Raw genomic sequence first — 15,891 nt, forward strand, 5'->3', positions numbered from 1 at the left:
CAACCTCTTTGAAGTTTTGCATGGATGAAAACTTGACCATTCGCAATTGTGACATATAGTACCCAACATAGGTGTCTTCAATGAAAACACCTTTTCGTACTGAAATTCTTCAGGTGAAAGGTTTTTTTCGGGCTTTTGTACGAGTTTGTGCTTCACTCGTTTTTTTACAGCATCTTCATCAAATAATGCGTTTGTTGGAAGAAGATCATGTGACAGAATATCCTTGATAGATCCATCCCTTTCTTTTGCTACATCCATCTCTCTATGTGCTTGCAAAAGTTGTTTTTTTGTAACCTGTTTTGTAGTGGGTGGTTGGACAAACTCTTACAATGGCAATTAAAGCATGAGAGTTTAGCTTTAGTGAGTATGTCAAACAGCTTTTTATCTTTCAATGCAAATCTCTCCTGCTTCATTTGTGCGTATAGTTTCGATCCATGTTCCAGGACATCGAGGAGATTTGTCTTTATAATATTATCTACATATTGCTTGGTCACAAAGTTGTGTAGTCACACAGGCTCAGCCATTTCAAAGGGGTTTCCTTGCTCCTACATGAAATGAAGAAAGCTGTGAACATGTTTATTAAAACATTCCCCTCGCTTTCCCACAAGTTTCTGTTGTGGAACAGTTTCACGATGGTCCTTTAATTTTGAGTTTGTCATCTTTCTGAAAACATTGCAAATAGAAACGACTTCATGGTAAACTAGCTGCCATTGAGAAACATATTCACTTTTATGTGTCTGACCAACAATTCCCTTGGAGCTTTTCTGTGATTTCTAGATCGTTTGTTCCAGTTTCATGTCTGGAGCCACAGCATTGAACCTTTCCGCTCTATCTTTCACCACAAAATGTCTTTGGATTCATTTTCTGTAGCGGCATGGTTTTTCCACCTCTAGCTTCTTCACTCTTTCCAAATAGCAGGACCCATATCTCAGGTAGTTTATGCAATTGAATTCACGAAACACAGTAATCAGTGACTGCACAGTCTTCACATGCAGCTCCCAATCACCTTCCCGATTAGCATGTAGCATGTTTTTCACTGGAGCTATCATGTGAAAAACATTTCTCCAGTACTTGCAAAGCTCTGATTTTCTTCACATTCTTTGACAAACTCTACGAACTTGATTTTCAGATTTTGAACTGAGTCTATTGAACATTGCCTGGCTTTGCATTATGTCTTTTGAATGTTCTCATCTGAGATAAGATATGCAAAACCTAATTCGGCATTTGTGTTCTAGAAAGCATTACAACTTCTGCAGCCTCAGATACAATGAGCATACCTCGTAACGTACAAACATAATGAGTTCCGCTCAATACTGACTGGACAGTTTTGTTTCTAAAGTTTTCATCCTCAACAAGTGCATCGTCTATGATACAAAAACTGAGATTACTTCATGCACTTCACAGCCTAACTTTTGTCATGTGGGAAATGCCCATCATTGGATAACTATCATCAAATTCTACCGGATTGCTCATAAAAATTTAAGCAACAATATGGAAAACACCTTCATTGCAGAAAATTGGCAGGATAGGTTGGTCTTCAAGCTGCGCATGCACACTTTTAAAAATTTTGAGGGCTGTTGTGTAGTTTGTGACTGGAGATGGTATTACTGGTAAAATCCCAACCTTCTTCAGTGGGACATATTTCTGGGAGATCAGAACATTAATTCCAGCCCACGGAGGAACTGTCATTTCTTTATCCCTCAGTCTGAGCCGAATAAACAATATGATACATTCTGTTAAATCCGCTTTGTAGGCCGCAGCATCAGGTAGAAGAAGATCCATACCCTCAGCCACTTTGAAACTTTCTGGACATGTTGATGGCTTGTAGTGATTTTGCATACGTTGGCACAACAGTTGGGTTATAAGTTTGCAGCTTCATTTGTTGATGCCTACAGCTAACACAGCTTGTTTACCAGCAGCTACTTCATTGGTACTGTTTTGAAAAATCACCAGGTTAGTATCATGTGTGCTGGATTTTCCAGACAGAGCTGTCTTCAAAATTAAAATGATCAAGAGCAGCAATTGTAAATCATTTCCTGATAAAGTGACTTGGAAGTGGTGTGTTGTCGGATTCCCGAGATTTTACAGCATGAGCTGTTAACAAGTTCCTGCTCCGTACTATGTCATTATAATTTGTTGATACACCAGTCCTATTCATTGAAGTGATTAGCTCTCTACTTTTACATTTGTCAAAGATTGCGAGGGCAGTCATCATGTATAGCGGAGTTTTCTTTTTGCTGTGATATAATCCACAAAACATGATTTGGAAAATACAGTACATTTCTACAGCATAACCCTGTCGGTTCATGGGACTGTCTTCCACTTCTTCCCTTATACTTCCAACCCCATCATCAATGTTGTCTAATTCTGTTCTGAACTCATGAACTTTAGTTAGTAACAGTTTTGATTTGCTGATATTTAACAATGATGTACAAAATGTATATCAGGTATATTTGTAGACTCCCATGATTTGCAGAGCTCTGGGGCATCACAAAATGTGCCATTAAGTCCAAATTCTAAATCCTCCAAGACATTTCTTTATATGGTTCCTGCTGATTTTACTGCATCTTGTGTTCTTATTTTGGCAGCAAGAAATTCAGGAGTCAAATCAGCTCAGAACACCGTAAGTGGCTCATTCTTTTTGTTAAACTGACAAAAACAATTACTGTCATTTTATATTCTCTCCAGAAAATCTTAAACTCATTATTATGGATCAATACAGTTTCATCAACGGTGACGATTATTTCTCTGATTTTACTGAGTTTGAACCCATAGCCAGCACTCAAGAGTGGCTTTAAAACTTCATTTGCTTTTTGAAAGAGTGCAAACTTAACTGAAGGCTGGTGGTTACGTTGCGGCTGGGAGCTCACTGTACATTCACATTTTCAAATGTATGCATGCATGAAGTTTGGACAGGCATACTAATCCGCTGCAAGTACATTCACCTCACTGTTTAGATCAGCTACTCGGCTAAAAACTTCATCTTAGAAGACACTAGCTACAGATAAAAACAGGTTTGCCCTTTGAGACGCTCATACTCTGTACTTTGTTCTTTCATCAATCCTTTTGGCCCTTGTTCTGGCTAAACCACAGATAACACACTGAAGATCCTCGGCTTTGTGGTCAGTTGTTGGAGGTGGACGAGGGGTAGCTATCGATCTTCTAAGTGGACAGGCACTGGGTTTGGTTGTTGTTGCTTTCTCAGAAGATTGGATTCTTGCTGTAATTGACTGGTTTCTGATATTCTTTAACAATTTTTTCCAGGTTTTTTCTATTATATACAACTTCTAGCACTTGTTTTTACAATTATAAAATATTTTGTGAACTTTGTCTTGCCGTATTTCTGCAGCATCTCAGACTCTCTTCTGTCAGCCACAGTTGATGTTAGCTTTTCCTTTGGATTAGTTTGGTATACAACAAATTTTTCTTTGTTGAAGGAGTCCTCAGATTCTGTAGATAGCAACACTCTGTCAGGAGGTAAAGATACTCTGCTACCACCTGCTTCGCTCATGTTTACGAATCTAAATCAACGGAAAACCTGAAACAAAAAAAATACTATATTATCATTATAGACCCGCCATAAGAGTTGCTCTGAGGTGTTATTTTCTGTCTCTTTAAGACTATCTGACCCCTAAAACCTATGTTTTCACACCAAAATGAAGTATACGGGTCTCATGTTTCCTGAAATATTACATCATCACTGCAACACATCCGCCTTTTTTAAGAATGTCGTCCAGAAAAATGCAGCCCGGATTAACAATGTCTACCCAAGCAAAATTATAATTTTTTTGGGGGAGTTTTATATAGCTCAAACTCGACCCGAAGATATCAGGTATCAGCGCTTTACATGAGCACCAGTTTTGTTACAGATGGACATATTCATTTTTGTTAGGCACAGGGAGATTAAGTTATTTGCCCAGAATCAAAGGATGTTGAGCGTCCCTGCTGAGACTCGAACCCGTTTCCCCAGCTTCGAGGTCGACAGATCTAGCCGTAAGGCTACATACTTCTCTAATGAAACAAAAACACAAGCCAAAAATGAAAACCTCTGGACAACAATATTTTTATGGAGGTATATCAAGGGGCCAGGACTACAAGGGTACCAAAGCAGAAGTCTGGAGTAGCAGCTCACTCTCATTGATGTCCTAGCATACAAGTAATTAAGCACAGATAAAAAGTGTTTTAATCTCTAGAACAGGTGGATTTTTATAAGCGTCATAAAGAGCGATTAAGGCTGTACTGTTTTTTTCAACAGGTGAGGTGCAAATATTTTAGTATTTGTTAAAGGATTCTCCACCACTGTACTGCTGAAGTTTAGATATGCATATTTTTCATTATATATTGACAAATGAATGTCTCACATGCAAAGTTAACAGTATGTTGTCATTGAGGGGAATATTTAAGTTGAAGGATATGCCAACAAGATGTATTTGTAAGGAATTTAGAGATTTTAGAACTAAGAGTCTAAACAGAGCTGCGGGAAACCCCCACCAACGTTTTTTGACTTTTCCTCAATATTTTACCATATGGAGATCTCGGCCCGACTGCAGTTTCCTCTTACTGTAAAGTATAACGAAAAGTATATTTAACTTGGATGAAACAAGTACAAATATTTGTATGTTAAATATGAACGTAAATTAATGTTCTATATTTAGTTTAAATGTTAAACAAAAGAAAAAATGTTACAGCACTATCAACTTGATTTTGAATGAAAGGGCTAATTAATTTTATTGCATCAAATTATATCAAAATATTTCTCCGAAGTTTCAATTAAAAATGAATTCCCAGCGAAAGTTATTTTTTATTGTACATTATTAATTATAATAAGTTATATAAAGACTTTATTATAAGTATTTTAATTATACTTAAATAAAAATTAATACAATTTAGGGCCTCATTATGATGTCGGTTTGATAGACTGATTAAGATGCTTCTGAACACTGTTCGGTCGGACTCCCATTGACTTCAATGGGAGCCTGTGTTCCGACTGACAACACTGGCTCCCATTGAAGAAGGGGGTGGTTGCAGAAAACCGTGCACCCTGTGGCTGGCACCCCATGGTGCCTGCCACACTGTGCATGCTTGGAAAGAGGGGTCCCATGGGTACACCCATGGGCCACAGCTAGAGGCCTCCAGATTAAGGGGTGACCTGCTACGAGCCCCAAAGTCGCATACTACTTACTAGGCTGGAACTGATGACAGGAGGTCGTTTGGTACACTTCACAAACAATGTCGAATGGACTCCGGACCATCCGACATAGTAATCGGGCCCTAAGTAGTAAAGCAGATTTACAATTGTAGGTTTATGAATACCATTTTCAGGTACTTTAGCAGTTTGACTGTAGAGTTACTAAATGTACTACAAAATGCAGTTTATGAGTAGGTATCGTGAAGATTGCCAAGAATGTGTTTTCAGTTTCTTGAAAGCAGAATTCATTTGAGCTATGCAATGCCTGTTCTGGAGAAATTATCATTGACTAAAAACCCACTTAACTGCGGTATTTATGTCAAGTTCAGTTTTTGCAGGTTTCTTTTTTTTACCTTCTTGGGTAGATTTTTGTTAATAGGAACAACTAGACTGCAATGAGTCTCACTCTGTTGACTAACATCACATGCCAAATAGAAAGAAACAAAGAGATGATTCTTCTGCCGCACTCGGGTTGGTTTCCAGAAAAGTTCAATATAGACTCCCTTTCATCTTGTACAATACAAAGTTCCTTTCCCAGAAGATACAGGACGACTTGATTTGAGACGTGCAGGCACATTTACTAAACATTCTCAGAATTCAAGGCAGCAAGCAAAGTTGCTGTGCTGCATTGCATCAAAGAGAGAGAACATATGGAGCATTTCTGCTCTATTCTTACATTGGTGCACTGTGTGCAGCCTATCGCCAATGAAGGCACCCTGGAATTATCATGAAAGGGCGTATATGTTAGAGACAAGATTGTTTTCGTGCATGAAGGCACACCTTACTGCACATAGTGCTCAGTGCATCTTTCTGTGCAGACAGCCACTTAGGTGAGCAAACATTAACTGAGATAAACCAGAAGATCTTAGAACATTGAGCCAGATGTACTAAAAAACTTGGTCGCAAAAAGCTGTGGCAAATTCTGCAACAATTTATGTGTTTTTTGCTGGCGATACCTTATTTTGCACACCAAAATGTACTCTTTTGAGTTACTATACTACTTTTGCCTGTTCAGCATTTAGAAGTGTAAAGTTACCAAAAAGTTGTCTTCATCCCCTTCTACAGAGGGTAAAATTTATAAGCGTAAGTTGTTACAGCCAAGAAGGACCAGTAGTGAATTTGGCACCACACAGGTTCAACTTCTCATATTGCAACACCATCCCATAGATAATGATGAAGGCAGGGCTTACAATAGAAACCATAGGAGATAATGTTAAATCCCAAAAATGTATTTCAACTTTCTAAAAATATATATACATTGAAATGAATATTAAAAAATATATATTTTTGAAAAAATTAATCTTCAATGATAAAATATTTTGATAACCTGTTTTAATGTAAATATAAATATAGCTTAATTTCAATTATTTCTATACATACCGTTTTGTCAATTTTAATACATAAGCAAATAAAAACATTATATTTTAGGTGGGATATATTTACATTAATTAAATATTTAATTCAGAATTAAGATTCTAGTGCTGTAGCATTTTCTATAACAATCTAAATTAAAAAAATATATACCATTAATTTATATTAATATGTTTACAAGTTTTTTTAAAGTTCAATAATCTTTTGGAATTTTACCTATATTTACCACACGGGTGTAAAAATATTTTTATGTTAAATATTAACGTAAATGAATGTTATATATTTATTTTAAATGTAGAACAAAGTACACTTAATTCTTAACCCCATCTTATGCAAAAAATCATATATTTTAATTGTGTATTAATAGTTATTAAAAGTGAAGTATGTAGGTAAAAGTAATTTAATTATATTTTAAGAAACGTAAGTTTGCATACATTTTTAAATTAAAAAAGGATATTACAACATTTAAAAACAGTACCCGTTTTGTTTTCAGATCATTTGTAACATTATAAGTATTTTCATTTATGAATATTTTAAATATAATTTATCTCAATGTAACATTATTTCATATGGGGTTTTATTTTAAGCCCCTACCTCTACTATTTTCTATGGGAGGGTGTTACATTATCAATGGTTGGCCATGAGTGGCAATGGACTTACTCGAGCTCTGAGTTGGAGTGCATTTACTACTGTTTTGGGTGTTTGTGGCTGCAGTAACTTTAGAAATGCAGTTTGTGAATCGCAATGGGCTTACTCTTTTATCAGTGGGTAAATGTCGCTCCATAAAACACTATCTCTCCCTTAATCCCTTCCTAGCCCTCCCTAAACCCCACCTATATTTAGTAAGCAAGACCCATTTTTCAACCCATTTCTCTAGGCCCTCCCACATTTACTACTAAGGGGCTGATTCTGATGCGGCTTGAAAAGCTTCCCGATCGAATCGGTTTGGAAATGGTTTCCGACCCACTTGGATCGGGAGAGTCCGACCGACGGAGTACGATGCATCCGGATGCTTCCCGATACAACTTGGTTGGACTCCCATTGACTTCAATGTTAGCGTATGTTCCTAACCACATCATGATTGGGCCTTTGGTCGGTAAGACATGTTCCCGATCCGATTTGGAAGGAGCAAATGCCGTTAGGATGCCTTCCTAACCGCATCAGAATCATGCCCTAAGTAATACAATTACATGTGAGCATCTCCCCATGGAAAAGATATGAGAGGTGGAGGTGAAGATTTACACTTGTAGGCTTGTGAAGAGTATTTGAAGTACTTTAGTAGTATTATTGTAGTTCTACTAAATAAACTACAAAATGCAGTTTGTGAATATGGTCCATCAAGGTGGAGCATTTATGCAACCTCATGCATAAGTTTGGTATATGGAGTCCATGCTGTCATAAAACATGCAATTTCATTTTGGAATTCAGCTAACAACATTCAGAAAACTTTCAGTAGAACATTTTTATTGCATAGTTCATATATTCCCTCAAAAATACACAGCTTAGTATTACTGTTAGTGCTTTTTCTTAAATGAGTTCGTTTTCATAAAGGTTTTTAAAAACAACTGTTAAAATGTAAGCCAACATAGATAAATATACTTAAAGCACCTATTCATGGCTATACTCACGTCAATGATTCCACAGACTTAGGCTTAATGAAGATAGCAATGGGATGAAGTTGTGCTACTTGTAGTCGCTTGATAGCATTTCCGGATACGTCAAGTATACAATGCTTGCCCTGTTAAAACAGTCAGTGACATGATTAGCTGATCAATGTTTTTACCTTTAGAAATTATTCATATTACTAAAATACATGGGCTAAATTGTCTCTGCCATACAATATAAGGATACTGAAAGTCACTGAGCAGTTCTGTGACCATACAGAGGAACAAGTAAGCCTACAAGGTAATGAAACTCCGAAGTGACTTCCAATATCTTTTTAACATACTGAAGAGGGGATTTTATTTCTTGTAATACATTGTCATGCTATCACTCTCCCCTACAAAACAAGTAATTGTGTTATTGGCACAAAGATACTGCAACGCCCCCTTCTCCGAGCTTACTTAATAGAAACTAAGAACAATGTCTTCAATGCCAACAAGTTCATACAAAGAACAATATCAAAGTTTCTAATTCACTGATACAAAAAGAGGCCTTGAGGTAATTTTGTTTAGGAGATGTTTCAATAACCGCGTGATAACCAATTTCCGGAATAAGAACCTTGTGCTGGAAACCTTTTAGTAGCAGACAGCATTCCGTCACTGCAATATTTACACTCTCTATGAAATGAAATAAATGAAAAAAACGTATAAAGTGCACTCATACTTAAAGGCGCCTTGGTGCTGATACACCAGACGTTCGACACAACAGAGCACCTTGAATGAAAAACAGTAAACAAAGTTAAATTGTAAAAAGCCATGTTTTTAAAACTTTGCAAAAACGATTATAGCCAACAAAGGACTTAATATAAAAAAAGCATACAATTACAGATTTTGGCCATGGCAAAAGAGAAATATCTTCAGCAGTGATGGCCACACTACTGTGGACTAGGCAGGTGCTCAGATTCAGCAGTTGCAGACTCCAGGACCACTTATCTGGAAGTAATGTCTTTAGCAATTGCATCTTCCAGGATGATTAGGGTTATTTGCTTTGGCAGTGGGCCATGGCAGCACTAGTCTTTAGAGCTTGTGGCAGATTGAAGGGTAATACAGTGATACCTGATCTTGCTAACGTGCAGTTCATGCGTGAACTTTAGTAACAAGCTTTCTGTGGGTGCTCCTTATACCAGGAACATGCTGGGCTTCACCAGGGAGTCTGTCATCCTGCAGTTCCAGGCACACTCATTTCCTCTCCTTTCATCTCTCAGCAGGCTAGGAGGCCTCTGGGCACTTTAGGCACCCCTTCAGCTCTTTTATCCGGAAATGTAGACTTCAAGTAATGTCTTCTACCCTCTGGGCGACTGGCAGCTCTTCTGAGTACTCTGAGTACTCTGTCATTAACTATTCTGTAATTGAGAGTATTAACCTCTTCGCCGCGGCGGACATTCCGCTGTGGTGCTGAAAACAATGACGCGTGAGCGCTTCGGATGGCCCCTGGCCGTCCTCCGCACACTGTGATGTCGGACGGCTAGAATCTTAGCTTCTACATTAATTAGCAAAATTGGTCAATAGGAACTGCAATTATCAGCGGACTTTCCTGGCTTACAAATCACAACTATGGATGTCAGGCTTTGATCATCTGGCAGAATCCCCTGCTAGTAACTTTCATTATACATGGCCCGTAGGTGTGGGGGCTACCTGAGGGGCGACCATTTTAAAAAATTCGATGGGAGTCCCATTGGGTCCCATCGCCTTCACCGATTGGGTATGGATTATGGCCTTTTGGATCCCCTCATCTGTCAAGTCTTCGTCAAGGGTGTCTTTGTCAGGGTCAGAGTGCGTTGGTACGTCACTGTCAGATAGGAACTGGCAGGAGTATTCCGCTGTATATGTAGTGGAGGGGGAATATATTTGCACTAAATGATTTGCGAAGGCTTCTGCTATGTTCGTGTGATGTGTGATTAGTCTTATCATTTAGCGTCAGTCGTGGCACCCATCTTTCGCCTTGATCACGTTTCTTTAGCCAGGCCAGGGGTTTGCCCGCCCCCCCTATCTCCCAGTTCGTATATTCTATGTTGAGTGCGGAGGAGTTTGGACATCGTTTGTTTCCTAGCCCTATTTTTGTATTCCTCCTGTTTGAGTACGAGGCAGTGGAGAGCGTCATCCGATGGCGTGTTAACGTTGTCGACTTCCACATGCTGGAGTTCACTTTCTATCTGGACTAGATGTTGGCGTTTATTCTTGCTATATCCCATCTTGAGAGATAATGCCTGTCCCTTCAAGACCACTTTAAAGGCTTCCCATATAGTTAGTGCCGAATCAACTGAACTTACGTTTTCTTTAACGTAGTTGATGGTCTGTGTGTATAATTCCTCTTTAATGACAGGGATTTTTAAAAGCCAGGGATTTAGAGTGCTTGTGGCCCTGGTTTGTTGTTCCCAATGTGTAAGTTAAACTCTCACTGGGGAGCGATCAGAGATACCCCTTGGTAGGGCGGAAGTGGCCAATGGAAGCTGTGTATGTTAGAAAATAGTCAATGCGGGATGAGCTTTTGTGTGCGTTAGAAAAGTAAGTGTATTGGGTACGCCACACATCGGTCAGACCCATAGCTGTGAAGAATTCTTCCATTAACACATTTGGTCCCCCACCCCGGCCTTTGTGGGTGCCTGTCTCTTTGGTCATTCTTGGTCACGTTATTATCTCCTCCCAGGATCAGGGTGCCTACAGGAGGGTCTGTTAACCACATCACTGCTTGAGAGATTCCTCTGCTGTGCTGGACAGCAATAAAAACGGGTGTGGTCATGAGCTCGTCATGAGCACAGGAGCACTGTACTGCATGACGAGCTGAGCTCATCATGAGCATGGAAGGGGTTAATATCTTACCTAGGTCTGTCAGGTGCCTCCTTGCTCAGTGCTGGCAGTAGGTACAATGAAATAACATTAAACGGGTCCGCCCACATACGCTTCACCATAAGTGCCAGGTTCTTTTTAACTAGAATGCATGTCCCCTGAGAGTCCAAGGTGTAGTCTGCATGCACCAGGAGTTTGTAACCCCACCTTGTGAGGGCCTTGCTTTTATTACCAACCATATGTGTCTCCTGTAGTAACACCACATCGGGTGCCTGACGTTTTAGATATTGTTGGACTATTCCTCATTTAATTTTGTCCCCCATCCCATTTACATTCCAAGTAAGCACAGACAGTGATGTTTCCAATTTACCCCCATCATCTGGAGTAGGAACAATCAAGTAGAGACATTCTAAACTTCCCTTGGTTTCAGTGTTCCTAACCTGTATATCTAGTTTGCTGTGGCCCTGTGGTATAATGCAGGTATGATCTCTTGCACCAGCCCGATTCATGTTTGTCTTCCCCCTGCAACTGTTTCCAGCAACGGAACATGTATATGACAGCATGTGATCAGTGGCTCGTAGATTTAACAAATTTTGAAATAGTAAACTCCCTTCCGCAAACCCCTACCCCACCCCCTCCCTGCCCCCTGCCGGTGGATTTAAAACTACCCACTCCCCAACTAATCAGAGTGCCTCTTTCCCTCCCGAAAATACTGAAAGGTGCGGGCTGGCAGTCCTCCCACCCCCGCTCACATCTATTTTCTTATGTTTTAAATTTGTAGGCTTCCAGTCCAGCCTCTAAGAGGTCCATATGTCCTAACCCACTGCTGATTAGTGGTGGTAATCTCAGTCTTGAAATCGAGTCTGCATTCGTCACACATTTAAGTAACACCTTAAGAACATCTCACCCATTCCTATGGATCCCTTATCTGTGTACACCACAGGGAAGTCCAAGACCACTGATGAAATCTTCTGAGCTACGCGTTGTCCGCGTTGTTCCGCCAAAGTAGATTCGTCGCCCAGCTGTGTCCCATGATTAGCTCTGTGTGATCATTGTCCTCTATTTTGGTCTCTGCGTTGGCCTCCACTCTGCGCCATCCCTCAAGCCAGTCCCATGCGTACTCCGGTGAGGTAAGAACAGCATCTTGCCCTCTGACCCCACTCTAGGTTTCCCTGGAAACAGCATGGCGTACTTCACCTCGCGGTCTCAGAGCTCCTTTTTAACAGTCTGAAAGCTACGCCGTTGGGCTTGGACCTTCGCCGTGAAGTCTAGGAAGAATGTGATTACGCTTTTGTCCAACTTAAGTGGGGGGTTGGATCATGGCATTTGGAAGATTGTGTCACTGTCTCTATAATTTAAAACACTGGCAATAAGTGACCGCGGGGGAGCTCCCGGTTTTGGGTGACCCCCTGGCACTCAGTGGGCTCTTTCAATGGATAATCTCTTGGGCTGTAGCTGTTTTAAGATCAAATCTTCCAGATATACAGTCTGCTCCTGGCCCCTATTCCCGTTCTGGTACACCTTGTATACGTATGTTATTCCTTCGAGCTCTCCCTTCATACTCATCTAGTTGCTTTGCCATCTGAGCTTGTTGGTTTTGAAGCTTGGCTTCTTGTGTCTGGATTTGGGACATGTCCGTTTGTAGTCTGGTCGTTACTTCTTTAAGGTCTTTTACATTTTCGGCCATTTTGCAAAAGTCAGCCCATATGAGGGACACCTCAATATTGACTGAGTGTAGAGAAGTGCGCACTCCAGTCATGGGTTCCATGATGCCATGGAGTGTAAGTTCATTCTGCGGTTGTGGATTATTCTGTGCATCTGGCGCCTCCGTCTGTGATGATTCACGCTCTTTCCCCAATTTATTCCAGGCAAATTTGGCCAGTCCGTTATGTGCATTTACTTTGGTCCCCTTCCCCGTTGCCATGGCTGGGTTGCAGCATGTGGAGAGTGATGATTTGTCTTAGAGCAGTCCCGGTAGTGACCGCCACCTGCCTAGCGTGGATGTCAATCTCATCAGTGGCCTGTATGGTTTCCCTGGAACTGGCCTCTTGTAGCGCACACTGTCCGGCCATCCCTGCTACTCATCCAAAGTCTTGGCCCACTGGGGGTGAGGTCTCCTTAAGGTAATTCCATCTATCCAGGGGTCGCAATTGCCCTCAGAATCTGCCCCAATACTCCAGGGCCCCACCAGGTCCCAATCAGCTATAGCAGGGGTGGTGAGGGGGGCGGGGCCCATGTCTGTAGGGATTGTTCACACTGGTGTGGGTGCAGGAGAGATCTGCCCTGTTGCCGGGGCCTTAAGTGCAGGCCGCCGTTGCACCTTGCCCCTAGTGCCACATACACCTACCTTTCATGGTGTGCGGAGCGCTGTCTCGTGTCCCAGTCGGGCTATGAACGGTCTTGTGGGTCCAGGCGAAGCTGGGAGTAAGCGCCCTCTATGCATCTCTTAGACCTCCAGCATAGGCCTTCACCGTGTCACCACGCTGTCTTCGCCGCACTCCGGGGGCCATCTCCGCCCTCAAGATCTTCTTCGCCAGATCACATTCAGCGGCAGCAAGGGACGGGTTTATGGGGGGCCCTCACTTACAGCAATCTCAGACGGGTTTACAGGCCCTGGGATAGGTTTGCAGGATTGGGCCCTGTAGGCCGCCGTAGCCTGGGTCTCAATTTTAGGCCACTGCGGTGCCCCTCCTCCAGCGCTGCACCCTCGCGATTTCTGCGGCACGGGGAGCACAGTCTCGCGGTGCGATCGGGTCAATAGACGGACCTACGCGGATCGGAGAGCCGACCCCGATGAAGCAGGGAGCAGGCACTGTTAACACTGACCTCAGAGGTTCCATCGTAAGTCTCACTGCCGCCATGTTGTCCGCACTGATCTCGAACGCCTGACTTCTTTGTTCCACCTGCTACCTCAGAGCCTCAGGGTGTAATTATTGGTCGCAGTGGACCGCAGGACTGGCAGACCTTTGGTATTTCGGGTAGGTATCTGTGATTAGTTCAGGATAATGAAGGATAAATGGCGAGGGTGCGGGAGCCTCGCTAACAAGCTGCCATTCTCCTCTGCTGCTAGCCACGACCCCCCTGCAATGTCAATGTTGACTGCTGGCCAGAATGCTCTTGTAGAAGTAGCTTCTTGCAAGGAAAAATGCCAATCAAAGCTAGACTGACAAGTGAGAGTGTGAAATTCATTTAGACACTGTCCCCAGATCACCCTGAAAGTGAATGGGTGCTCCATACCTTTTATCATAGACAATGGCACGTCGATGAACATTATGCCAGTGGAAAAGTACAAGGTTCGTTCATAGCAACTGTGAAGCATAAAAAAATACGAAAATACAAGCGCCTATGCACGTTTTGCCAGGCACTTCATTGAGCACATGCTTACTCAGTTTCAGTACTGTTGCTGACATGGACCTGATTTCTGTAGACTACAATTATATCATGAGATAGTGACTCAGTTTTCATCTTTTTTTCATGGACTAGGGAGACTTAAGACCTTGAAAGCAAAACTTCACATAAAAGAGGACATTCATTCTGTTGCTCAATGGCATTGTCAAACTGCATTCCATTTACAAGAGGCTGTTGAGAAATAACTTGATACCCTATTAAAGCATGACATCATTGAGCAATCCAATGGTCCGAGGTCAAGTGTATCTCCCATTGTGGAGGAGCTGTGCGCATCTGCTTTGTAATGCACCAAGCAAACAAGGCGATCGAAAGAAAATGACATCCAAGTCTGCACATTGCTGACAATATTACACAGCTGAATGCAGCTAAAGTCTTTTTCACTCCATGATTTAAACAAAGGTTATCAACATCTCAAACTATAAGAGAATTGCAGGTACATTATTACCTTTTCAACTCGTGTTGGTTTGTTTCAATATAAAAGGATCAGTTTTGAAGTGCCGAACATTTTCAGGATGTAATTTGTCGCGTAATACAGACAGTCACAAATGCTTTCAATTACAGTGATGACATACTAGTTTTTGGAGCCACACAAAAGGAACATGATAAAGCGCTTACCCAAGTGTGTCATATACTTGCCGACGCATGTCTCACTTTAAATGCAGCAAAGTGTGAGTCTCATCGAACCAAACTCAAGTTCTTTGGACATATCTTTTCTGATGTAGGAATGACTCTGGATCCAAATATAGTAAAGGCCTTGTCATCTACTTCTATCCACCCAAGATGTAACTATGCTGAGATCCTTGCAGACAGAGGTTGTTGTTGAAATAAAGCCTGTGGGGTTGGATGCCATCCTTGTCTAGCACACTTGACATCTCAATGCCCCAAGACACCTTGTTGCTAGCCAAAGTTTATCAATGGCAGAACGTGCTTATTCACAACCCAAAAAATAAAGCCTAGCTGTAGTTTGGGCTTGAGAACATTTTCATTTGTTCCTGTATGGAGAACATTTCACATTTGTCACTTACCACCAAGCACGGCTCACCATTTTTGGCAATTCTAAAGCCAAGACGCCTCCTCTCATTGAGAGGTGGGGGTTGCGATTGAAGGAGTATGATTACATAATAGTGCATCATCCAGGAAAAGATCAAAACACTGCTGACTACTTCTCACATGTACCAATACAGTGTCATGGCACTACTTCAAAAGCGGCTGATGCCTATGTTAACTTGTGAAGTCCAGTACCCCTACTGCCATATCAGTCGAACAAATCCTTGCTTCCACGAATACTGACAGGGATTTGCTAATACTCAAAAACATTGTTACACATTGTTAGATCTGGGGGTCTCTAGTTTGCAGAGGTAGGTACCACTGTCCAAATAGGGACTCTTGCTTCTAGTCAGGGTAAGGAGTATTCCCTCTTTAGATAACCCCTGCTCACCCACTTGGTAGCTTGGCACGAGCAGTCAGGCTTATCAA

General features: G+C 41.5%; 1 protein-coding gene across 1 annotated transcript in view; it reads right to left on the minus strand.

Moving 5' to 3' along the window:
• LOC147696851 (disks large homolog 2-like) overlaps window positions 1-15,891 on the minus strand; it is a 734,055-nt gene that overhangs the window by 63,735 nt on the left and 654,429 nt on the right. The window contains exon 9 of the mRNA XM_086933917.1: window positions 8,188-8,297. Within this exon, the coding sequence (XP_086790043.1) occupies window positions 8,188-8,297 (110 nt within the window). The remainder of the gene's footprint in view (window positions 1-8,187; window positions 8,298-15,891) is intronic.

This window comes from Lissotriton vulgaris, chromosome 8, assembly GCF_964263255.1.
Source record: "Lissotriton vulgaris chromosome 8, aLisVul1.2, whole genome shotgun sequence".
NCBI lineage: Eukaryota > Metazoa > Chordata > Amphibia > Caudata > Salamandridae > Lissotriton > Lissotriton vulgaris.